This window comes from Lottia gigantea (assembly GCF_000327385.1).
Source record: "Lottia gigantea unplaced genomic scaffold LOTGIsca_131, whole genome shotgun sequence".
Lineage (NCBI taxonomy): Eukaryota > Metazoa > Mollusca > Gastropoda > Lottiidae > Lottia > Lottia gigantea.
Genome location: NW_008707443.1, coordinates 503,386 through 531,212, shown reverse-complemented (window position 1 = coordinate 531,212; position 27,827 = coordinate 503,386). Strand labels below are relative to the sequence as shown.

The window sequence follows — 27,827 nt, the reverse complement described above, 5'->3', positions numbered from 1 at the left end:
GCAGTTAGAGTCCAGGCTATCATAAATACTTTGTAGAACATTCGCAAAATCTGTATCTCCTATCAAAGACTCGACGCTCTCTTTAAGTTTATCGTTTCACCTGTACCTTACCATACCTTTTGAATCAGGTACAGCACATTTCTTTATATTTTGTCTTAATTAAATATCACATGCTACAAGAACATATTTTGAGATATTGATTGTTAGGGCTTACCATTATGTAATCTATTGTACTAGAACCTTCTGTACTTAAACATGTACACGTATAACTGCCCTACAGATCCTATTGTGTTCGACCATTTAATTACAAAGCATTATTTTCGCAAAATAATTTCATTGTGACAAAATTTAATTATCTGTTGACTAAGTCTAGCACTCAGTTTAATGATCAACATTCTATATGAAAGAAGAATAGATCTGATTTTTCTTACAATCGACATTGAAAGAAATATGTAAAAAGATGTTGTAGGCCTTATAGGTTTAATTACATAGTTAAACTTTTGTGATGTTTTTTAAATGAATTGATTAGTCATTTTATTTATTATTTAAGGAATAGCACAAAAGAACAAAGATTTTAATATTTAAAAATAAGTTCCTAGTATTGTCTGGAAATTCCTGAATTAAAGTTCGATGAAAATTTTCATTTATGTCTGATCAAATGTAATGTTTAGTTTAACTCTGTAATGTGACCTCAGAAAGATCAATGTATAGACCTTTAGCGTCATATTCAAGTCAATAGTATTATGAGTGCATTTATTTACTACATTATTCAGACTATTTTGGATGAGGGCAGATTTCCAATTTACACAATACCAACTTCAAACTGTATATCCTAATGGTCTAAATATCAAACATGACAACCAGATAATACCCTTCGTTACCACCTACAATCATACTGCCACTAATTCCTCTCATATCATCAGACGCCACTACCAGAATCTTCAAGACCAATATCCTCATGTCCATGGTAGACAAACCTCAAAAACCTTCAAATATCTGATTTCTCTGATTCTGAATTTCCTATAAAGACTCTATATATTAATGCTTCATATTTTCTTATAGGTACATTTTGTTTCACAATACAGGATTTACCTTTAGATAGTTATTGATATATCAGAAGAACGTTGTTTCTTACATTTTCAACTATTTCAGTTAAAGAAATGATACTACCACAGATAGTATCACAGAGACATCCTTAGTTAACATATCTAATTATCTTAACCTTCAACTTGCTTTTACAAGACTATGTTCTCATCACCACCTAACAATATTTTCCGACCAAATTTATTTTAACAATATCATACTTATTCTAACACTATAAAATAATTTTATCATAATTATTTAAGCAGGGACCCAGATAAAGAATTTATGATGATTTTTTGCAGTTGTTTCCCTTCAATATTTTTTTTTCTGGAAACAAATGTGAAAAAAGATGCTGAAAGAGAATGTTGGTAGTTAGCTCTTACATAAAGCAGTGTTCCATTAAAGTGTGCCATAATACTTTGAGCCTTCCGATACTTTTAAACCACCTAGAGTTATGAAATCGAAAAGGGTACATGTTGTGAACGTTTCAGTAATAATTAAGCTATATGATCTACAAGATCTGGTTGTTGAACAGGTTTTAGAACAATCTAACGACGACTTTACATATGATTGACTTATCATTCCATCCTGGTCTGAGGGAAAGGAGTCGGTAGCAATCATGTCAAATTTACTGTTGGGGTAAAGTTCCTCTCCTTCGATTACAAAATCTGAAATACACAACAATGTTCGAGTATGTTTGAGAATTCGTTTTTACCGTTGTTTTTGGGAGAGAGGGTAATTTCAAAACCAAATTACGATATAGGTTTATGTTCCGAAAACGACCATCTCATGCACACTTTGCCGACTTTCCCAGGCTTTGCGTGTTTAAAATAGTAAATAGCCATACAGTACCTGACAGTTAACTACCATCAATATAGATCTATAGTAAAACTAAGCCCTCATATTACAAAGAGGAAAACATCTGAACTTAATTGACATGGTCAGGACAAGATAATTCTTTTGAGCTTTTTTTTTAAAAAATTAGTCGTGTTCGTCACCAATTAATTGATAAACAAAAAAGAATGACTTACTTCAACATCTATAAACTATAATAAATACACTATACTTACGTCCATCCTTTAGGTTACTATTACACGACTGTATCATAGACTCGTTACCAATCTCCCAATCTACAGCAGTATTAAACAAGGCCAGACAACTTAGATCACCTCTAAAATTATTAAAGGACCTTTCTTCACCACCGAGACGTACTTCCATCAATCCTGATGTCTCAAAACAGCTAGAATGAGCATATTTCACTTCGCCGTCTAGAACAAATATCAAAGATTTACAACTGATGATTCTATTAATCATCAACCAATGCCAATCACCATCTGTAACACCAGTAAAGGTGACCGCACCACAAGATGATTTAGTATTTATAACCAACCTCTGATCATCAATTGAAATGTGGAAATCTGAAGATGTGTCCTGTAATACCACCCCTTTGCTGTATTCCATTGGTCTAAAGAAGAATCCAAGACTCATTTCATCCGTCGGAATAGACACGTTTATCAGTAGATGTAATCTACTAGATCCATCAAAATAGAGTGATTGGTTGGAATTGAGCAATTCCATGCCATGTATCTGTTTATCTATTAATATTGTTTCGTTATCCATTCTCCATACATTTAACGCTGTAACAGACGGAACAGGATCAAGACCTGAATAAACACAAGATACAAACTATGGATCAGTATAATACTTATCTTAGTACATTTCAGACATTCAAAGAATTAGTACCTCCCAACTAAGTCATACTACCTAATACCGCTTGGTACCAGAGAACATCACAGATAGTACCTAAGAAGCGTATTAGTAAATTTTCATAGAAATAAATGATATAAAGATATATGTAGATATATATAAGGCTAACCTTGGTATATTTCGTAGACATTTAAACTAAATCATACTACCGAATACCAGCGACCATCACGAATAGTACTAAATTTTCATTGAAATATAGATTAGTGGGTGATCAAATTATTGTGACGTAGCTTTTGATAACTCCTTTCCAAAGAAACCTGCTAAATTCATTCTACTGTTGATAATGATAGACGTAATGAGTATGTTAGGAGGGGAACATTACAGTTACAAGACATTGACATACCTGGCGTAAAATCTTTGCTTTTAGAACATTCCAATTGCAAAACTGATCTTGCTGAACCTGTTTCAATAATACTTGCATTAAATATTTCCAGGCATCTCATTTCTCCTAAAAAGCTGTCCGGGATTCCACCCAGCTTCAGTGACATTGCAGCTGGTTTTGTAATATTCCTTACTCCACAACTATGTTGTATTCCAGTGTCCTCAACGTTTAGTTTTAATTCATCTGCTCTAAATTCGAGGACGACTGATGTCCATTTATCGTTATATGACCAAGGAATCTCCAAACAAGTGACATCATTTACTTTCAGACTTACATTACCAAGTTTTGTGGTTAAATCAACACTTTCAGAGCCAACATTTATTTTCAGGATAGTTCCTGAAGTTCTTCGGGTCTCAACAAACACACCAACAACAAATATATCAGATCTAATGATTGAGTCGATTTGTAAAGAAAATTGATCAGCTCCATAAAACTGTACAGCTTCAGAATCTATTAAATCTGTAGGTTCATTATGGTTGAATCGCCAGCATAATTTTTTGGGAAGAGTAGACAGTTGTTGTTCCGAGATCATTTCGAAACCCATAGTCTTTTTACTGAGTGGCCACAATTTCACAGGCTCCGGAGCATCTTCAACTAAAGAATAGAAAATATAAAAGTTAGTGGTAATTTGGAACAGTTCACTTGCACCTTGTACAGGCTCGGGAGCATCTGCAGCTAAAGAATAGAACATATAAACATATGGTCGAACAGATCACCTTTGTCATGAACTTAACATTATCTTACCAATTGTTAAACAAAGAAAATATCAGTGTTACACATCTAAACTTAAAGATCTGTGTTTATCTCGAGTTAGGATTTTTATATATCTCGTTTTAAAGACTCTGTAAAGAGATCAATGTTTCAATAAACTAAATGAAATTCTAAATGATACATACTAGGTACAGTGAAGATCCTTTCTTTGTTACATTCTCGTTTTAACAGATCAGATGCTGTGTTTTCACTCAATGGTGTACTAAATATGGTTACACAAGCAATGTTTCCTTCAAAACCACCAATGTCTAGTTTAACATCAGATGTCGTATAGGAAGTTGAATTATTTGTAGGAAAATCCGTTTTATAAAACCTATCATCAATAATTAGAGATAGTTCCTCCCAGTCATGATTATATTGGACAGCAATGAAGTGCCAAGTTGCCATGTTACCAATATTTTGAGAAATTGTCTCTTCAGTTGACAATAGTATTATTATATTGTTGTTCTTATCAATTTTAACTGTTAGACTTTCAAAGTAACCATAAGGAAAACGAACATGTATAATTGGTTTATCAGGCTTATCAGTTACTTTTGATACTTGAACAAAGATTGCAATACTAAATCGATCAAACGACCAATTATCACTAATTGTAGTGTTGATGTAATCTGTGGATTTTAAAGTTGCCACTGATGGCTCCTCCAAACCAACCATTGAAGTTGATAGGGAAATCCAGCTACTGCATGAACCAGGGGTGCTGTCGGGTTTAACAACTTTTGTTGCTTCATAACCACATGAACGGTTGTTGAGTGGCCAAATTGATGTCACTGATACTTCAGTCGAAGGTCTACTGTGTTTTTCTGAAATGGCCAAAAAATATTTGTTTCTATTTCATTTAAGACATGGTGAAATTTTAAATTTTGCTTAAAGACAAACGTTTTAATACACGTGTTCTTACTTTAGATTATAATTAAAATTATCATAGTAGTGATTAATAAATAGTAGTCAAATATAAAAACATTGGCCCGTAACTACATCAAGGCATATGTCTCGTGCCGACAAAAATTTTTTTACCAATTAAATAAGAATATGAATATTACATCCGCTCAATACTTCGTTTATTTAAAGTCTACGGTAAAGGTGGTTACCCTTTGAAGTCTACCGAACACTTTGCGTTGACTGACTTTAAAGACAACATGATTTTTGCCTCATAGAAAAAGACCCTAGTTTACGTCCTAAATATTTGATTTTACCAACTAAAAGAGCCCATGGCAACATTGGGAATAATTTCATATATTAATTATATTGAATATTCCTATAACAGAGTTTTAAAAGATCTGTACTGAAGTTACCTCCTTTAGATAACTTTTCTTCAATCTCTTTATAGTCGCAATTTTTATTCCGTTCCTTTGCTTTTTTATGTGCATCATGCACCATAGATACACACTGAAAAACACCAACAAATTCCCCAATAGGATTGTCAAATGAACCTCCAATACGAGCATTTCCATCTAGTTCAATCTTTCCATCAAAGTTATATTCAACCAGATAACTTCTCCATGAATCAGAAAGATTTTCATTTTCTTCCACGGTCGAACATTTAATTGGGGAAGAGCACACTATCCATGATTTGATCACTCCATTTTCCAGTAGAATTATTACTTCTTTTATTTCTGTCGAATTAGAATTTGCTTTGTAGTGGAAGAGTGTTCCATTACTTAAAGACGATTTAAAAATCATACTAATGGCAAATTTTTTATCATATTCCTTGCCGGGTTTAACATCTGTTTCAACATACCGTCTTCTCTCTCCAGTAAATTTGAGAAATGTTGCATTTAATCCACCAGAATAAAGAACATTTTCATCGCTTACTTCAAAGGTATCATTGTCTTTTGGGTTCTGTACTTGTATGAGATCCTTATCATAACGATCATCAATATGATAGCTAAGCATAGGCCAGTAGAGTTTACATCCCTTCAATGGCATTATTATTTGAACTGTAATATAAAATGTAATGTATATAAAACATTCCATGGAATTATTTTCCGGATAAATTTTTCTGTACCAATTTTAAAGAACATGAAAAAAAACTTCTAAACTTCTAGTCTTAAGTCAAATACTGAATTTGCAAAACAGTTGTCCTTGCAAAAGATCGATAGAAATTCTTACACAGTATTTAATTTAATGACAATAGGTATATGAACTTCAATCTATTTATACTGTCAATAATTTAAAAGCATAATTTTTGCTTTTCTGGGTCAAAGTTGTCAAGTATTGGGCATTTCGCCCTTTTTAGTATATAAAAGTTAAAAATGAAATAATTAGGTATGCATAGCCAGGTAAGTAAAATAATTTTAAAACCCCGTTTTCTAACCTGTGAAACCAATTAAAAAAATATGGAATAGGCGATAAAAGAGTTTAACCATACCTAAACAAATCCTATAAAAACTGTAGTTTCTTGCAAGTTTAAAAAATAAATATATTGTAAATCCAATACTTAAAGCATATTTTTTTAGTTGTCATATAGGCCCAGTCCATTAACGAAATACCTGAGAATTTTCATCATTCTTAAAACTAACAAAACATTACTAAGCTAACGAGGCCGGGTATTCTAAAAACCATCTTAGCACTAGGCTGCCCTACAATCAATGTTAGAAGGTAAGAACCTAGGACATTCTAGCGCTAAGATCGTTTCCAAAATACGTGGTCAGCACTTTTAAATGAATAGTCTTTGCTACGGACCTAGGTCCGAGCTTTCTTTATGTTGTATTCTCATTTCAGTTAACACCGATACACTGAAGATAACCATTTTCATCAAGAAGAGTTAAATACATGTATATATTTAACGAGACTGATTTAACCTGACAGATTTGTGTAAGTTTGAACATTCTCATTCAAAAGAAGTACGTGGTAAAATATCTTATAAAACTTACCTATGATGAGCGCAAAAAACAATAAATTCACAACTCCCATAATGAAATGAGTTCTATTAAGATATTCCATGAACAGTTTCTGGTCTGTAAATTGCCATCATCTGAAATAAAAGCAGTCTCCTGAATTTAAACAATTTCAAACAATAGATTACCTATGACAATGAAAGGTACTGTCTACGCTTTTGTAAAGACCACTGTGTTCATTGGTGTGATAACGACGTCTGCAGAAGATATGAAAATTACTATGGCTCATATAAGACATATTTCTTTTTCACCAAGGTAATAATTCGTGTATACTATTGCATTTACCGATGTTTGTTTAATTCGGTAGTTTGGAGGTTTTAGTACTATCATGTAAATATGCAGGGACTACCAATGACTATGTATCTGATCAAAAACCGTATAAGTGGTTTTCTACTTACCAGACATCATAAGCTTACAGAGCCCCGTCAAATTCCAGATGACTATTATAGAATCTGGGTCACTAGAAGACCATTATAGACATTAATTGATGATTAATTGGTGATGATGATAAACGGATAGACTCTTGGTGAACAAATAAACTATTGGTTACTATGTTAGATCTTGGTGTAAATGATAGACTGGTAATTATGCTAGACTTGATAGTCATCCTGATCATGATAGACGATATGTCGATTTCTGGAGATGAAAGGGGGCATTTTCATCCCAACAAAATAACCTTAATGTATATTATCCGCCAGATATATGAACCCCCATGATGCGTCTGCTTTTGACAGATATACGATATTCTGTTTTTAGTAGATGGAGAGCGAGCAGATATCAATTATTAGTTATTTGTAATTATTTCGGTTATAAAATGCTGCAACAGCCTTGCCGCAATAGAAGGTGTGGCGTAACCAAGAAGCTGCTTTTGAAAAGTAAGACTGAGCGCAAGTTCCTTTCAAGATTTGTAAAGCAAGTTGCTCAGTATTGAATATACATGTACTGAATTAATTTTAATGTTGTTCTACTTTTTGGTACTTTGCATCCACAAGCTGACACATTCACATAATTCAGCTTTTCCTTAGAAATATATTTATACATATTTTTATGAAATGAAATAAACATTTTGTCCTTTAAATGAGTTTTATTTTATATATTGAATGGTTAATCGACAATCAAAGACATAATGTGATAGGACGGTTCATAGGTCAACTAGTTTATAATTACACGGTGAAACATTTGAGATGTCTAATAAATTGTTTGTATTCTTTTTTGGATATGATCTTTGTTTTGTGGTTCTCAAGTATAATTATAATCATGATTCATGCTTTTAAAGGCTGTTATAACATGTGCAGGCTTTCTAGAGTTGTTTCCCTTTTTATTATATCTAAGCTGTTTTATGAGAAAACTGTTCTGAATAATTGTGGTTGTTATTTTGAGGAAAATAATTGATATCATAAGCTTTTCTGAAAGCAAGAGGTGAGAAAAGCAGAATTATTTTTTACATAAAAAGAGATTGAAAGATCTCAAAGAGAAAAGAGAGTGGCTATTATGTTATTTTTAATTGATTGACAAATTTATATATAATACTTTAGAAACAATTTAGGTTCTAACTTTGTTTGCAAAGATCCCTTCGAAGTTTGAAATCGAAATCAGAGTAGGTTAGTCAAAATAAAATTAAACATTCAGTTCCGCTTTACTTTACCATAGTCACTAACTGAAGTGGCTAAATTAAAAATAAACTTTAATACAAAGCGGAAGTTTGGTTTAATTATAATTAGACTGGTTAAAGCCGCTAGCCCTGCAAAATTTACTTTCGTTGTGCACACGGTGTTCATTAGTTCATTCAGGTAGAATAGTAAGAATTAAAACACGTTTTCATCTCAATGAGCGATTTACTAGTTGTTCTGTACGTCAAGCTGGGCCAGCCCGAATATCTACATTTTGTTTCCAACAACCGACTTATCCGTCTGAGAAAGTTCATACAGTATAAACAAATTTCTGTATATAACGTTTTAGACAAAACACCAATTTCCAGAATTTTTCTACCAAAATACAGAACCAGTCGTGAAATAAGTAAAATTTAGAAATTAATAAAGCGGATACATCGTCTTAAATGAAATAATCTATTGCTTTTGACATAACGTGAATAAAAATCTAAAATAGCGTGCTGTAACATTTTCTCTAATAGATATAAATCTGAAATTTTAACTACAATTTACACAAGCTAAGAACCATGTTATTTGTCTGGTATAAAGCTCTTATATAAACTAGTGTTCAATTAATAAAGAATTCCATAATACTTTGAGCCTTCCGATACTTTTAAACCACCTAGAGTAATGAAATCGAAAAGGGTACATGTTGTGAACGTTTCAGTAATAATTAAGCTATATGATCTACAAGATCTGGTTGCTGAACAGGTTTTAGAACAATCTAACGATGACTTTACATGTAATTGACTTATCATTCCATCCTGGTCTGAGGGAAAGGAGTCGGTAGCAATCATGTCAAATTTACTGTTGGGGTAAAGTTCCTCTCCTTCGATTACAAAATCTGAAATACACAACAATGTTCGAGTATGTTTGAGAATTCGTTTTTACCGTTGTTTTTGGGAGACATGGTAATTTCAAAACCAAATTACGATATAGGTTTATGTTCCGAAAACGACCATCTCATGCACACTTTGCCGACTTTCCCAGGCTTTGCGTGTTTAAAATAGTAAATACCCATACAGTACCTGACAGTTAACTACCACCAACATAGATCTATAGTAAAACTAAGCCATCATATTACAAAGAGGAACACATCTGAACTAAAATTAACATGGTCAAAACAAGAAACTCTTTTGAGCTTTTCAGTTTGGTATCGAAATGTTTCCATTTTTTTTTCGTTTTTTACACAGGGCACACAGCCTAAACTGCAACAGCTGTAGCAACAGTTTTACAACCCTATATGTTACTTTTTTTCTAGGTACTTAATGAATATAAATTGAAACATTTTTGCAGAACCGGAAGTGGTGCACTTGCAAAATGTGCAAAAACTGGTTTTGGGGGCCTGGAAGGTGCAATTTTTGATTGATTTTGCTCGGATTTTCATTTTTAGAATCTGTAGCGAAATCTCAATAACGTATGAGTTAAAAAAATTTGATTTTCAAATATTCGTTGCACACTTTTTGCATCTAAACTTTTGCAATTTTTGACCATTTTTTCTATTTTTTTACTATTTGTCTGATTTATCTGAAATTTTTATTAAAAATAGAGAATAGGGTAGTAAACAAAACTTTGCAGTCAAAAGTTTTGCGCCACTTCCGGTTTACACGTAATAAGGGTGCAAACTTCCGGTTGACCCACTTCCGCTGTAATTGATATTTTTTAACGAAACTTGTACTGATCCGTTGCCATAGATATGGCATAAACGTGTGCAAAAAAGATCGAAAATTGGAATGGTATTTCAGCCGCCATTTTGATTTCCCTGAAACTCTTCGATTTTTATTCAGCCAATTTGGATGAACCGAATTTCAAAATTTTGGTGTCAAATGAAAGAACATAAAAATTAAAAAAGATTGTTGGAAGTCGATTTTTGAATTTCGATTTTGTTTTTTTGCAATTTCCGGTTGAATTTTTTAAATTTTTGAAGTCTCATTTCTCGTGACCTTGACCTTTGATGACCTTGACCTTTAGTAGGTCAAAGGTTACTGGCCTTGGCTACCAGATGATACTTTGATATTTGACCTCCGACACCTACTTCCGGTTTTATAGCTGTCCGAAAACAGCAAAAATCGCAACTTTGGACTGCTCGTACAGGTGACCTAATTGACCTAGAGAGTTATTTTTTGCAGATTCTGAATGGGCTTTACGAGCTTTCGAACGATATATCACAATGCATTGTAATGCAAAATTTCAATTTTTTTACATTTTGCAATTTTGGAAACCTTTAACTGATTTTTTGAGTTTTTTGACTTAATTATAGACATATCTCATGAACCAATTAGTATAGAGGCTTCAAACTTGGAACATAATTTTTCATACCCCGTACTTATGTACTCATTCAAAAAATAATGACGTGGGCGTGGCACATCCGGGTTAGATTTTCATTTCGTTTACATTTTGTTGTCTGGAAAAAATATACATAGATTGCATTTTTTTGAAAAATGCTTTTGCACAGACTTACCTCATTACTTTAACTAAATTATATCAAAATCTCACGGTTTCAGCGTTTTAGTTCAAAAAAAAGGAACGGGTTTTAGGTTTTTCAAAATTTTCAATTTTAGATTTTGACGTTTTTAACCTTCATGATGGTATATCTCATTAACCAATAGATGTAAAGGCTTGAAAATAACGCATGTATATGACATTATAATTATTAATAAAGTCACTCAAAAAAATTGACGTGGGCGTGGCACATCCGGGTTAAATTATTCATTATTGACATTTTTGGCCAAAGGCATAACTCCCAAAGAATACATTTGTTCAAAATGGAACTTTGCTCACAATTAAGTCATCCTGTGAGCCACTTTGTCTTAGAAGGTCAGTTAGTTCAGCTTTATATTTCAAAAAAAGGAACAGGTTTTGGAAATTCACAATTTTCCATTTTTGAACTTGACCTTTGATGACCTTGACCTTTATTGGGTCAAAGGTCATTGACCTTGTTTATTAGTTTATGCTTTCATATTTGACCTCTGACGTTTACTTCCGCTTTTATAGCTGTCCAAAAACATCCGAATTCGCAAATTTGGACAGTTCTAACTCGTGACCTAATTAACTTTGAGGGTAAATTTTTGTGGATTCTGAATGTGCTCATCGTGCTCTTTCCAGTGATATATAATGCAAAATCGAAATTTCTGAATTTTTGAAATTTCGGTGTTTTTTTACAATATGTTAGCTTCTTTGAGCTAGTTCTATGTATTTCTTATGACCTATTTGCTGTAAAAGCTTGGAATTTGGAACACAACGAGACATATTAAATATGAATTGACGTATGACAAAAAAGTTGAGGTGGGCGTGGCACATTAAGCTTAAATTACTTATTATTTACATTTTTATCGGGGGTATAACTTGTATAACATACATTTGTTCAAAACAAGACCTTGCACACAATTACCTCACCCCTTTGGCCATTTTGTGTGAAAAGGTCAGTTGTTTCCGCTTCGTAGTTCAAAAAAAGGAACAGGGTTTAAATTTTGCATATTTTCAACTTTTGACCTTTACCATTGATGACCTTGACCTTTGTAGGATCGAAGGTCATTGACCTTGGCTAAAGATTTATTCCTTCATATTTGATGTTCATCGTCAACTTCCGGTTTTATAATGTTTGTATTTTCAAAGTTTGATGACTCATATCTAGTGACGTTGACCTTAAATGACCTTCCCCTTAACATGGTCAAAGGTCATTGGAACAAGAGCAAAGTCCCACTCAGTACCACGAGTGGTTCTAGTTTTTTTATTTTTTTAAAAATAGTCGTGTTCGTCACCAATTAAATGACTTACTTCAACATCTATAAACTATAATAAATACACCATACTTACGTCCATCCTGTTGGTTAATATTACACGACTGTATCATAGACTCGTTACCAATTTCCCAGTCTACAGCAGTATTAAACAAGGCCAGACAACTTAGATCACCTCTAAAATTTTTAAAGGACCTTTCTTCACCACCGAGACGTACTTCCATCAATCCTGATGTCTCAAAACAGCTAGAATGAGCATATTTCACTTCGCCGTCTAGAACAAATATCAAAGATTTACAACTGATGATTCTATTAATCATCAACCAATGCCAATCACCACCTGTAACACCAGTAAAGGTGACCGCACCACAAGATGATTTAGTATTTATAACCAACTTGTGATCATCAATTGAAATGTGGAAATCTGAAGATGTGTCCTGTAATATCACCCCTTTGCTGTATTCCATTGGTCTAAAAAAGAATCCAAGACTCATTTCATCAGTCGGAATAGACACGTTTATCAGTAGATGTAATCTACTAGATCCATCAAAATAGAGTGATTGGTTGGAATTGAGCAATTCCATGCCATGTATCTGTTTATTTGTTAATATTGTTTCGTTATCCATTCTCCATACATTTAACGCTGTTACAGACGGTACTGGATCAAGACCTGAATAAACACAAGATACAAACTATGGATCAGTATAAGGCTAACTTTGGTATATTTCTTAGACATTTAAACTAAATCATACAACCGAATACCAGCAACCTTCACGGATAGTACTAAATTTTCATTGAAATATAGATTAGTGGGTTATCAAATTATTGTGACGTAGCTTTTGATAACTCCTTTCTAAAGAAACCTGCTAAATATGACTAATTCATTCTACTGTTGATAATGATAGACGTAATGAGTATGTTAGGACGGGAACATTACAGTAACAAAACATTGACATACCTGGCGTAAAATCTTTGCTTTTAGAACATTCCAATTTCAAAACTGATCTTGCTGAACCTGTTACAATGATACTTGAATTAAATATTTCCAGACATCTCATTTCGCCTATGAAGCTGTCTGGGATTCCACCGAGCACCAGTGCCAGTGCAGCTGGTTTTGTAATTGTATTTACACTACAACTATGTTGTATACCAGTGTCCTCAACGTTTAGTTTTAGTTCATTTGCACTAAATTCTAAGACGACTGATGTCCATTTATCGTTATATGACCAAGGAATCTCCAAACAAGTGTCATTATTTACTTTCAGACTTACATTACCAAGTTTTGTAGATAATTCAACACTTTCAGAGCCAACATTTATTTTCAGAATAGTTCCTGAAGTTTCATGGGTCTCAACAAACACACCAACAACAAATATATCAGATCTAATGATTGAGTCGATTTGTAAAGAAAATTGATCAGCTCCATAAAACTGTACAGCTTCAGAATCTATTAAATCTGTAGGTTCATTATGGTTGAATCGCCAGCATAATTTTTTCGGAGTAGTGGACAGTTGTTGTTGCGAGATCATTTCGAAACCCATAGTCATTTTACTGAGTGGCCACAATTCCACAGGCTCCGGAGCATCTTCAGCTAAAGAATAGAAAATATAAAAATTAGTGGTAATTTGGAACAGTTCACTCGCACCTTTGCGATGAAATTAAGAATATCTGTTGTCAATTGTTCAACAAAAATGGTGATACACATATAAACCTGAAGATTTGTGTCAGTGGCGTATTTAAGTAGTAATTTTGTTTGCGCCAGACTTTCACTTAGAAAATCGTGTTTGAATATATTCTCAGGCCTCCCACATTAGAGAATTTTCAAGGCAGAGTCCTCTGACCCCCCACCATAGCTAGGGTCCTCGAAAATCTGCAAAGGTAAGTCAGGGCGCCAGGATGCACCCACCCCTCCCCCTGTCAACGAAATCCTCGCTACCCCGCTGATCTGTGATTATCTTAACCAACACTTAATGGGTCGCTTTAATCATCACAAGTAATTATAAATCAATTACAAAATCAATACATACCAGGTGCAGTGAAGCTCCTTTTCTTATTACATTCTTGTTTTAACAGATCAGATGCTGTGTTTTCACTCAATGGTGTATTAAATATGGTCACACAAGTAATGTTTCCTTCGAAACCACCAATGTCTAGTTTAACACCAGATGAGGTTAAGGAAGTTGAATTATTTATAGAAAAATCTGTTTTATAAAACCTATCATCAATAATTAGAGATAGTTCCTCCCAGTCATGATTATATTGGACAGCAATGAAGTGCCAAGTTGCAATGTCACCAATATTTTGAGAAATTGTCTCTCCAGTTGACAAAAGTACTAATATATTGTTGTTCTTATCAATTTTAACTGTTAGACTTTCAAAATTTCCATAAGGAAAACGAACATATATAATTGGTTTATCAGGCTTACCAGTTACTTTTGATACTTGAACAAAGATTGCAATACTAAATCGATCAAACGACCAATTATCACTAATTGTAGTGTTGATGTAATCTGTGGATTTTAAAGTTGCCACTGATGGCTCCTCCAAACCAACCATTGAAGTTGATAGGGAAATCCAGCTACTGCATGAACCAGGGGTGCTGTCGGGTTTAACAACTTTTGTTGCTTCATAACCACATGAACGGTTGTTGAGTGGCCAAATTGATGTCACTGATACTTCAGTCAAAGGTCTACTGTGTTTTTCTGAAATGGCCAAAAAATATTTGTTTCTATTTCATTTAAGACATGGTGAAATGTTAAATTTTACTTAAAGACAAACGTTTTAATACACGTGTTCTTACTTTAGATTATAATTAAAATTATCATAGTAGTGATTAATAAATAGTAGTCAAATATAAAACTTATACGGAAAAATTGGCCCGTAACTACATCAAGGCATATGTCTCGTGCCGACAAAAAAAATTTTACCAATTAAATAAGAATATGAATATTACATCCGCTCAATACTTCGTTTATTTAAAGTCTACGGTAAAGGTGGTTACCCTTTGAAGTCTACCGAACACTTTGCGTTGACTGACTTTAAAGACAACATGATTTTTGCCTTATAGAAAAAGACCCTAGTTTACGTCCTAAATATTTGATTTTACCAACTAAAAGAGCCCATGGCAACATTGGGATTATTCCTATAACAGAGTTTTAAAAGATCTGTACTGAAGTTACCTCCTTTAGATAACTTTTCTTCAATCTCTTTATAGTCGCATTTTTTATTCCGTTCCTTTGCTTCTTTATGTGCATCATGCACCATAGATACACATTGAAAAACACCAACAAATTCCCCAATAGGATTGTCAAATGAACCTCCAATACGAGCATTTCCATCTAGTTCAATCTTTCCATCAAACTTATATTCAACCAGATAACTTCTCCATGAATCAGAAAGATTTTCATTTTTTTCCACGGTCGAACATTTAATTGGGGAAGAGCACACTATCCATGATTTGATCACTCCATTTTCCAGAAGAATTATTACTTCTTTTATTTCTGTCGAATTAGAATTTGCTTTGTAGTGGAAGAGTGTTCCATTACTTAAAGACGATTTAAAAATCATACTAATGGCAAATTTTTTATCATATTCCTTGCCGGGTTTAACATCTGTTTCAACATACCGTCTTCTCTCTCCAGTAAATTTGAGAAACTTTGCATTTAATCCCTCAGAATAAAGAACATTTTCATCGCTTACTTCAAAGATATCATTGTCTTTTGGGTTCTGTACTTGTATGAGATCCTTATCATGACGATCATCAATATGATAGCTAAGCATAGGCCAGAAGAGTTTACATCCCTTCAATGGGGTCATTGTTTGTACTGCAATATAAAATGTAATAGAAACATTACAATATACGATTTCAGCGACATCTAGAAGCAAAGTGCACATAAAACAAAAACACAAAAAATAATTTAGATGAATTACAATAAATGATTAACAAATCCATCCTGTCTAAAAGCTTTCCGGTAAAATTGTACTTGAACATTTAATTTTATAGAAAATGTATGCCTTAATTGGAGAAGTATTGTTCAATCATCGCGAGAATAACGACAGCATTAGTAGCATTACTATATCACAATGCGTGTACATAGCACAATAACTTTGGTCATTTTTTGTCACATACTAACTGTCCTTAGTCCTTTTTTCTATTAACTTTTGTCTTGTGCCAATTCTACGTCATTTTGACATATTTATCCCATCTTTGGTCTGTGGGTCTGAATTTGGTGGGTCGACCCTCTTATAAATACAATATTATTGATAGGGTATTTCTTCATTTGATGAGTTGTTTTTGCAGACAAAATTTTCAGAACAAAGTCTTCAAGTATGCAAAGGAAGTTTTTTTATGAAAATGAATCTTGTGGAAATTAGCTTTGGTCGATTTTCCGAAGAAAATCTGAGAAAAAGCTGTACCCTTTTTATACGCCCACACGTAAGATGGGCGTATATTGTAATCACCCCGTCGGTCCGTCGGTCCGTCCGTCCGTTCACATTTGGCTCGTGCTCACTCTACAGGCTACAGTTCTTTATGGATTATTTTGATTTTTATTTTGTATATCAATGTTGTTATGAAGTCGATCCCTATTGATTTTCGTGATGATCGGATAATTTTTCACCGAAATATCGTGTCTGACTTGACGTTTTTCTCTATTGGCTATATTGTGCAACTCGTGCTCACTCTACAGGCTACAATTTTTTACAGATTCTTTTGATTTTTATTTTGTGTGTCAATGTCATTATGAAGATGATCCCTATTGATTTTCATGATGATCTATCGATTTTCATGATGATCGGATAATTTTTCACCGAAATATCATGTCTGACCTGACGTTTTACTCTATTAGCTATATTGTGCAACTCGTGCTCACTCTACAGGCTACAATTGTTTACAGATTCTTTTGATTTTTATTTTGTATGTCAATGTCATTATGAAGATGATCCCTATCGATTTTCGCGATGATCGGATAATATTTCACCGAAATATCGTGTCTGACTTGACGTTTCACTCTATTAGCTATATTTTGCAACCCTGTAGTCACTAAAGACTGTTTAATCATTTCTGACAGCTGCCAGTGGGTATGTTACCTTGCCAAGCTATCTTTTCATTTATTTAAAGAAAACTCGAAACACATCGAATATAAGTTATAGCTATTGTTCTTGGAAACTCATGTGATGTTTCGAAGACAATTTTTCAAAATTGTACCATCTGTCGTTTCGACACCCCACATTTGATATTCGAAAAAGCATTGCATCAAAGGCAGCCAATATACATAAAGAAAATGTGAATTGCGAAATTATTACTCAGATTGGTCATGCTCTAGAGACAGATTCGACATTCGTTTGACCAATCGTACCAAAGTATCAGAATGTTTTAGCCAGGCTTATCAGTAATAATACAAAACATCTCAATGTCAAAGTTTGACCCTTTTCAAATCCATGTGTATCCAGATTTATCCGCATTTGAAAGTTAAAATGATGAATCGTCTTGTTTTCATATTTAAAAAAGACATATTGAAATAGAAAGTGAAATTGCCAGTTTGAAGTATTTTTGAAGAAATAGTGCGAATTTTGTATATTTCTAGTGTTTCCCCAAGGCCCGAATCAACCACCAAAAGTGGCGAATCTGTCCCTTTAAAATTCTATCAAAACTGTAGTTCTTAACAAATTCAAAATCCAATCTTTCGAGACGAGACTAATACATAGAAGCTTGCATTCTTCAGGAAGATCAGTTAAATATTATGATAGGACTTAGTTTACTTACCCAAGACGAGAACAAAAATTGAAAAATTCAATTCTCTCATTCTGACTGTAATAAGCTCTATCAAGATATCTTACGATCTGTTATATACCACGTATAAAATATCATCTTAAATAAAAGCAGTCTTCTCGTTGAATTTAAACAATTTTAAAAAATGAAGTACCCATGGCAATGAATAGAATTGTCTACGATTGTGTGTACTATTTAGCTCGCTAACGACGTCTACAGAAAATATGAAAGCATTGATGATTCCGGAATACTATTTATTATGGGATACATATATTGGAGGAAACATTATTAAACGGACGTTCAAATTGTTATCTCGGATTGTTTTTACATGCGTTTTGTAAAGGATCACCGCTTAGAGGACTTGTTAAGTTTGACATTAACAATGCAAAAAAGACATATCTATAGATAAAATCAAGTGAAATAATATTAACACACCGTGGCTTTCTTAAAGAAATAAGACAATCTATTTATTTGACCTTACTCGACATTTACTAAATTGAATGACAGTATCAAAAAAAAAAATAGATCAGTACACAAAAGGTAATAAAAAAAGAACAAAAGGGGACCTACGTCTGTGGCAACCTTGGATGAAAAACGTCGATAAATGAAAAATATTGAAACACGTTTGAAGATTGATACATAACAAAAATCGTTTTGGTCGGCCTGACTCCATCTGAAATTTACATGAAAAATTCCTTTGCAGGAGCAATGAGTAACAGCTGTTTTAAACTGTTTAAAAATTTTGGGCGCTCTGTCACGAATTGATTAAAGCGCCGAGAACGTATCAAAGCTTAACAAAGCGTAACAAAGTTCAGCAAAGCTTGACTCAAAGCGTAGGAAAGCTTAACAGAGCTTTATTCAAAGCGGGGACCCCAGTCTTCACGGTCTGTCACCACTTGATCAAAAGCGGCATGAAATCGGCCATTTCGAGCTTAACAATGCACAACAGAGCTTGATAATCGTATCAGAGCGTAATTTTAAGCGTCATAACCGCATCAAAGCTTAATAAAGCTTATCAAAGCGTGATTTAAAGCGTAACAAGGCCTGATCAAATCGGGAAATAATTCGTATCAGAGCGTAACATTACTTAGGAGATCGTGATAATTTTTGAAAAGTAAACAAAAAATGATGGCGCTTTGCTCGCCGATTTAAAGCGCGGCATTCGCCGTTGGTGTGAACTAGGCATTAGTACAAGTTCGACATGGACCATAACTTTGCTCCTATTGTAACGGACCAAAATCTTGATCCATACACTTACGTACAGTACCAGGGAGTTGTAACAAATTTTAGTCTATAACGAAGTAGTCAAGAGGCGAAAAGCACCGCACTGCAAAATATTCCAGTGATAATATCATGCTGTATCAATTAGATATCGTGGTGGGTGACCGCTTGAAACGTCGTATATGCCATATTCGGTCATTTTCACTTATTTGTATTGTTCGAAAGCTCATAAAAGCGCGGATCTTTTGATCAAAACATTGTAAATAACCCAAATTCACTAATTAAATAACACGTATATTAACAGACAGATTTAAAACTTTAAAAAATATTATATACGAGGTTTCAATCTTTCTGCAACAATAAACCCCCCCAAAAAAACAGAAAAACCTCGAATACTGCAATGTTATACGATTGAATAGGTTAGAGTTCTGGAATTATTATACGAGGTTTAAATTGTCAAAGAATGGAAACAGATAATTCAAATTTAAACAATATTATGTGTGTTCAAACAGTTTTGTGTGTTTTTGTCGAAAAGGAATTTCTCTTCATATTACGTTATACGAGGTTTCAACGGTCACCTACTATATCTTGGCACGAATGTACAATTTTTAAAAACACTTTTGGGATTATGAAAACCAAGAAATTTAAAGTGACTGTATGTAGATAATATAGCAAGTTGGAATATAAAATAGGAAACACATCATATACATAGTTCGTGAATTACAGTTTAAAATAATAATTATGGTATAGTGATATTAATTCTACAGAATGGTCATCGCCGTTATTCGGATGGGAAATTAGATGGTACAACCTCCAATATTAACTGTAAATACATGGTAATTGAATCTGAAAATATAAAAGAACATGGAAATTATCTAAATTAATTATCAAATTTAGTATCAGTCTTCAGCATCTTAGCCCTTTGACTCACACACACACACACACATGACATTAGACTTATAGTAATTTACGTTATGTCGAAACTATAAGATGACAATTAAAAATGCCAACGTCTCTAGAATCATTTTCATATTTTCATCAGTATGGGTTAAATGTATTTATTTTCCATCAAATTATGTGACGTAGACATCAGCTTGTTGGATCAGAGAATTTATTTCATTAAGCAAGATGATCGATTTCAAGCATATTCTATTTAAATATTAATTTGTCAAAGACAAATTTATAATGAATTAATTAAATGATGTATCATTCAATTCTTTCCTTTTGAACACCAATTGATTTTTGTTAAAGATTTTTAGTTACCTATTCCTTTCAATTTAATATTCCAATAAACAAAAGGAAAGTAGAATATTAGACCAGCCATAACGAATAAGAACGCATACAGGAATTCTATTTTAGGTTCATAAACTATCGGTGCAATAACAAGGTAGATTGAGATCAATACTAAAACTATTGGTATAACAATGGGAACCTACAAGACAAAGGGAATTTAAAATAAAAAAAAGAACCATTTAAATACATGAATTTTCCTCTGTTCAAAACACAATGATACAAACACATTGGGTTGATAAAAACTCGTGCCCAATTTTTCCATAATCAATTTATAATCATTTCCATTTATGTATAACATATTAGTTTGCTTTTAGAAATAGATATAGCAGAAAACACAAGAAAATGAGAAAAAGACAGTTTGCAAGGTATTATACGCGCAATGGCAGCTGACTTTAATTGAAAATATTTTGCAGTACAGAAACAATTACCAAGATATTTATATATTCATCCTTCAGTCTTACACTTCTTTTGAACTTTTTGGGGCGATACTGTATAATACTACTAAGTTTCGTCAAAATGTGCCAAGAATGGGGTCTTCTAGAATGTTTACAGGCTAAAACTTGAACACGTTTTTACGAACAAGGGTAATAACTCAAAATATTTTTCGATTCTTCTTCTAATTTTCGTAAGGGTTTTATCCTTGGGTGAAAGCAAACACTTACACCAAGTTTCATCAAAATCTGTCAAGAATTGCACCTTCCAGAGTTTTAACGAGCATTTCAAGAACAAGGGCAATAACTCATACTAAATATGATATTTGAGATTTATCTGATTTTCAATAGGGATCATCCTTAGGTGATTACAAACAATCATACCAAGTTTCGTCACATTCAGTCAAGAATTGTGCCTTCTAGTGTTTACGAGCAATTGTGGACGGACGGACCGACGTATGTGGATGTATAAAAAGCAGGACCACAGTTGTACCAAACAAACACAAAATGTGAGAACCAAATAAGGTAGTCGCTTATTTGAGAAATGGCTACCTTGGATTATTCAGTGTTGTATAATGTAAATAGAGAGTCGTACCTTGTAAGGTCTCTCTTTGTTTTTCATTTTGAATCTCAATATAATGAGACTTAAAAATGTCATACCATAGAAACACCAGGCAGTAAAACTGAACAGATCTATTAAACCTCCAATATCACCTGGTATTATCATCAGTAGTGATATAAATATCTAAATATAAAGAGTACTAAGTTATGATGTAATATTATCATCAGTAATGATATGAATATCTAAATATAAAGAGTACTAAGTTATAATGTAATATTATCATCAGTAATGATGTAAATATCTCAAAATAAACAATACTAGGCTATCACTAGTATTACCACCAGTAATAATAAAAATATCTAAATATAAACAATACTAAGATATCATCTGGCATTATCATTAGTAATGATGTAAACATCTAAAAATAATACTAGATTATCACATGGTATTATCATCAGTAATGATATAAACATCTAAAAAACAATACTAGGTTATCACCTGGTTTTATTATCAGTAATGATATACACATCTAAAACTATACTAGGTTATCACCTGGTTTTATTATCAGTAATGATATACAGATCTAAAACAATACTAGGTTATCAGCTGGTTTTTGTCATTATTAATGATATAAATATCCAGATATAAACAATAATGTGTTGTAACCATGTATTATTAGAATAATATCATTATCTACATTTAAACAATACTCATCCATTATCATTATTAGTACAAAATTTATCAATGATTCTCATTGAATTAATTAATTGTTGTAATGTTAATAATTATACTTACTGTACATAACATAGACGGCAATGGAGTGAAGTTTTTACAATGAACATAAGACAAAATTTCAGGCAAGAATCCATCACGCGCTGCAGCAAATACTACCCTGAAATATTTTTAATTAAAAAAAACATTGTATGTTGCCTCTTTAGTGGTTTAAAGAACGGCTTCTCGAGAGGGTAAAAAAATTCAAGATTATATAGAGTATACTGTCAATGACTCGGAATGTAAACCTTTAAGGAACAAGTATGGATATAGACCTCTTGCATTTCAGTTCTTGGAGAGATTAAAGATATAGGGACAATGTAAAAATAGAATTGATAATGGAGGACGCATCTACCACACACCGAACATCGATTAATAACATCAATTTAAAAATGTAAAAGCAAATAACAAGGCACCCAATTTGTACTATACAAATTTCAACTCTTTAGTTTTTCTTTACCTTCCACCAGTATAAGCCGATCCGTTAGCACCACCAAACGTTGAGACCATTACAGACAAGGGCATCAAAATACTAGCAGCGCCCAATACTTTATCACCCCATGTCTAAAAATACAATCGTTTTTTTAAATGAAAAAAGGACGACCCCATCCACACAATCCAATCACTATCTTGGTGTAGTTGCAAATCAAATTATTAATTCTGAAAATCATGCACACCTTTCAGTAGAATTTTGGGGCACGGGCTTGACATTCACTGATGTACCGATGACAATGTCTTAAAGATGGGTTCCCTTATTTTCATTTATGAAAAGGAAAATGCTATTACTAATATAAATAGAAAGTAGAGGTGTTCTAATGACTTTGAGAAATACCAGTTTGTCTGTCATGTCCATAATTAATTCATAATGAGCTAAATAAGAATAGAATTACCAGCAGAATTTCAATGAGTGACCAACCAAGAAAGGTAAAAAAGTATTTTTGTTGTTTATCCATACTGCACATACATGTACATTTATGATCGGTTAAAATTGTTAATCATAATATGCAATAAGAACATGATATGATTAAGAATACATGATAATTAGAAACACCAATCAATCAAATAGTTTGCTTTAAGAAAAGTTTTATCACGCTTTATACATACCACGGCAACAGCAGGCGATGCTAGTAACTGTTGAACACTCATCACAGTTAAATATGAGACATTGGTCAAAAGATAAATAACTATAACTATCACCATACTGAGTACATTGGCTAATGGCAGATTTCTAGAAAAGAGCATAAATAATGTAAACGAGCACATGGGCCATTCAAATAACAATAATAAACAGAGATAATTCTTTACCAACTATCGAGGGACCTAAACAAGGTCAGCCTGTAGAATATAGGGCTCTGTCCCATCCTAAGGACTAGACTTTTTTCTATTTCAGTTTCTCAGCCTCATTTTTATATTTTCAACAAACTCCAACGTGTGCCGAATACTGCCGCTCGATTTATCATACGGACGAAAAAGTCGTACCATGCCGATTTTGATTCGTGTAGAATACCAGATCAAGTATACAATCCTATTATATGCCTACAAGGCTCTACTTTATACGCCCTCCCTGTACTCGACGTTTGATAGTACCCAATACCAGAACAAAGACGTATGGGGACCACCACTTTGACATGGTTGCAGCCACATTGTGGAATGATTCTGCAATGAGATCTACAATGTCACTTTATGTCTGTAAAGCACAACAACAGAAGACATATCGTTTGGTGTTTAATCTGTGCAACTGGTTTTATTAATGCTTATGGACCTTTTGTCCGTTTGACTGTCCTACTATATTTTTATTTTTGATCCTTTTGAATTTATTATCTTTTAGTTATAGATATTCACAAAAATGCACATTTTCTCACTTTTGTAAATATATATTTTTTCTGTTTAAATTACAGGTATTTTATTTTAGATGGGGCGCTATTTAAATATGCGTATTGTGTTGCATTGTAACCTTCTTTCAATTGCAAAGTGAGACCACGTTGAAAAACTTTCTCAACCAGGGTATTTACTTACCTGTTAGGATTTTGTAACTCCTCTGTAACTATATTCAGATTGTTCCTATAAAATAGTATACGTTATTAGACTTTTTGATAAAGCTTTATTCAGCTGTCTCATATATATCCAGACCTATGATACACAATGTTATTCTTTTAAAAAGGTGGATGTGTTCTGAGCATGTTTATACAATATTAACCTATAAAAGCACTTAGCAGTATAAATAATATGTTATCTGATGATCAACTCACCAGCCATCATAAGCCCACAAAGCATTGTAAAATGCCAGAGCAACGATAAATGGTGATTGGGTTGTTCCCTTGAAACCTGTTTCTAATACAGAGGTTTTGCCTACAATATAGAGTCGCAAATATAGGGAAAGAATTATTAATTCAAAGCATAAATTGAAACCATTAATCAAAGTCGAGGGTGACAAGCAAAGATTGTAAAATAAAATCCCCTTATAAATGTTCAACTCAAGGGAAATAACTTGTACTATAATATTCAAGTGTGTAAAATATTTTTAAATGGGACAAAGGATTTATATAGGCTATATTTATCAATAGCTTTTACGCTGCCAAGTAAAGATGGCTTTTTTGGATACACATCAATAATCTCGTGATGTTGACCATAAGACTTTTAAATAAAAACATTTTGAGGATTGCTTCGATTTCAAGAGTTTATAACGAATCTATTGGGACAAATATACGCCAGTGATTGTTTACTGTGGATTAGTATATAACTGTTCATAAATGAAGGATAACAAATCGTATATTTACTCATTAAATCTAACAGATAGCTTAGGGCGTAGTTTTTTTAGGATGTCTGTTTTTGTCCAATGCAGAAAGCATGAACCGTTTTACGCCTAGTGTGATGTATGAATTACCCTGATATACTTTAGGTGGTACCTTTCTATATTTATTCAGCTTTTTTGTTTTTGGCTGACTTCGGCATAGGGGTCAAACACAGTGGGAGTTCCTGGCAGACGACCAGTCGCCATTCTGCAATTGGTATCATGCTGGTTTAACCAAACTGGTCCTGGCTGATGCATTATACACATGTACAACATAGATTTTTGTTTAGATTCGAGAAGTCGAGTTCGAGTTCCAATATTTTACATAGACTCACCTTCCCCGAGTTTCACAAACCCACCAATAATGATAATAACAAGGGATATAACTTTAGCAAAGGTGAAAAAAATTTGAACTTGCGAGGCTAGTTTGGTACTCCAACTATTAACAATGCCAACTAAAACTGCAAGTAAATTTATAAACATTTAGAAATCATGATACTCTAGGTACACCCTTGATAGGCATAAGATACTCTTGGAACACATGGTGGTGGTAATAATATATCCTTGATGAGCAGATAGGCTTTTGGTATCCATGTTAGACCTTAGTATTCGCCATAGGTAGCCAAGTCAGAATAGATTTGTCATGTTGGTCTCTTGGCCGCCCTAATAAATGATTACTGGTTTCACGAGCCGTCATGGTGCTTCAAGAAACACTTATCTGATTCACTTGCCACGCTTTTTGGCTAAGATGGCTTTTTATGGTTGTGTCCAGCAGAAGCAGCTGAATGGTTGACAGGACCATTTAAAAGGGCTTATTATGTATTTAATTATTATGTTGAATACTTACTAAGAACAATGACGGCGATAAGTTTTACTGGTATCTGAGGACCTCCACACAATTCAAAGAATGAATCTGTGTAGGCTGCAAACGTCAAGGCTATTATCGCTAAAGACGATGTTCTTGTTACTATTACAGATGTCCAGGAAAACAAAAACGCGGGTATGTCCCCCAGTCCTTCTTTCAAGTAAACATATTCACCACCAGATTTAGGCAATAGTGTCCCCAATTCGGCATACGATAATCCACCTATGGAATTGAACAAAACAAAACTCTTAGTTTAGAATAAAATCTCGGGTTTATAGCCCTTGAACAAGTTACAGCTAATATTATATTAGGAAGGAAAGGTCGTAAAGATTTTATTGTATATACATTGCGATCAAAATCTAAATTTAGTTAGGAGGTTCAAGGTTAATACATTGTGTTCCCAATAGTTGAAAATTAGTAGTTGACAACAAAGGGTTACTGCTCTCCTGGCAAATACACAATGCATGAAACTTTTAGAAAATCAAACTCTTTGGGTTCATGTAGGCTCATGTGAAATGTTTGCCCCCAAAACGCTTATATCCATGATATCCATTATAGCATGAGAAATCAAAAAGCAAAAGAAAATTACCTACCCAAGGTTCCAATTACACCAGCTCCAACCCAAACTATTAAACTGAGACCAACTGAACCCGTAGACTTTAAAACTCCTTTTGGTGATACAAATATACCTGACCCTACAACACGATGTAAGCTAAATTAAAAGAGTAAAAGGTTTGGCGTTGATAAAAGGGTAGTACATTTATTAACGTTAGGCGTCATCCGGAGAACCTTTTTAAAAGTCGAAACCATTTCAGTATTTGTTTTCATAAAAGTTTAACCCATACGTTAACCTAGTCCTTGGAGAACGTGTACTTGCCAATAATTGTTCCAACAATCATAGAAACAGCACCAACAAGACCCAGATTTCTCTTTAAGGCTATTTTCTCCACTTCCAATATAGTACTCGGTGTATCTTTGTCTTTATCAGGGGGTGGTTTTCTTGATAATACCTCCATTCCATCGTAACTGTTACCTGTAATACAACAAGAGTAAGTAAAACATCAATATCTACATATCGACAATATTGTGTGCTCGAAGATGTCTACCATCTTATTGTTCTATTCTAGGCTTGATATGAATATGTTGATAAATTGTTCATCATTTTTGCAGTGTCAATTTATGTCCTGAATGTACAGTCACAAAAAACTGCTTATTTCAGTTTGAAGGCTTCTAGTTATTTTATTTATACGCCTTTTTACAAGTTTTAAGTGGGCTGTGATATTACTCTTTAAGCTTTATGTGCACAACATATTATTATGTATTTGACTTTGTAAACGCGATAGGGGCCACCGTTATTGATTAAATATTATGTTACATATCTTATCCGACCCATATTATATCGATTGCAGTTGGTGTACTGGAGCAGAATATTGAAAGTTTGGATCAATAGATTCTGACGACATCTATGCCTATAAAAGTTAATTAGATATTAAATGTTTGGTAAAAGCATTGAATTGATTTTATGACAAAGACTATAGTTTCGAATGCTTATAATAGATTTTACAAAAGTATTATGTGTATTGTTCAGTAAGGGGATCCGTCACATATTATGTACATAGTCATTTAGTAGGGAAACCTAACGTACGATCTGTCAAAGCCCAAACAGAAGCTCTACAAATTTAGGTTGCAATTGGAATTATCACTAAATTTGACCTCTGAGAACATCAATTGAGTAGTATATTGTAGGAAATTAGTATATTATATTATCTTTATCCGGGATTTTGTTTCGGGATGACAAGTATGTATTGGTCAGTGGCGTTACTACGCGTGGCCA

The 27,827-nt window shown here is 33.3% G+C and overlaps 3 protein-coding genes across 3 annotated transcripts; all 3 read right to left on the bottom strand.

Annotated features, from left to right (window-relative positions):
- Positions 1–1,482: 1,482 nt before the first annotated feature.
- LOTGIDRAFT_172343 (hypothetical protein) lies at positions 1,483–5,929 on the bottom strand (the record flags this gene model as incomplete). The annotated part of the gene is made up of 5 exons (XM_009049213.1): positions 1,483–1,751; positions 2,154–2,747; positions 3,194–3,907; positions 4,129–4,803; positions 5,296–5,929. The coding sequence occupies 5 exons, from the start codon at positions 5,927–5,929 to the stop codon at positions 1,483–1,485; spliced, it is 2,886 nt and encodes a 961-aa protein (XP_009047461.1).
- Positions 5,930–12,327: 6,398 nt separating this feature from the next.
- LOTGIDRAFT_172342 (hypothetical protein) lies at positions 12,328–16,105 on the bottom strand (the record flags this gene model as incomplete). The annotated part of the gene is made up of 4 exons (XM_009049212.1): positions 12,328–12,959; positions 13,248–13,880; positions 14,317–14,991; positions 15,469–16,105. 4 exons carry the CDS (start codon positions 16,103–16,105, stop codon positions 12,328–12,330), a joined length of 2,577 nt encoding a protein of 858 aa, XP_009047460.1.
- A 3,803-nt stretch (positions 16,106–19,908) lies between these two features.
- On the bottom strand, positions 19,909–27,113 carry LOTGIDRAFT_225086 (hypothetical protein). Its single transcript, XM_009049211.1, has 12 exons — positions 26,871–27,113; positions 26,587–26,688; positions 25,976–26,215; positions 25,464–25,589; positions 24,587–24,686; positions 24,354–24,398; positions 23,442–23,565; positions 22,798–22,901; positions 22,362–22,458; positions 21,600–21,749; positions 20,544–20,712; positions 19,909–20,126 (listed from the first exon to the last, which is right to left on the bottom strand). The coding sequence occupies exons 1-12, from the start codon at positions 27,007–27,009 to the stop codon at positions 20,062–20,064; spliced, it is 1,461 nt and encodes a 486-aa protein (XP_009047459.1). The 5' UTR covers positions 27,010–27,113; the 3' UTR covers positions 19,909–20,061.
- Between the last annotated feature and the right edge of the window lie 714 nt (positions 27,114–27,827).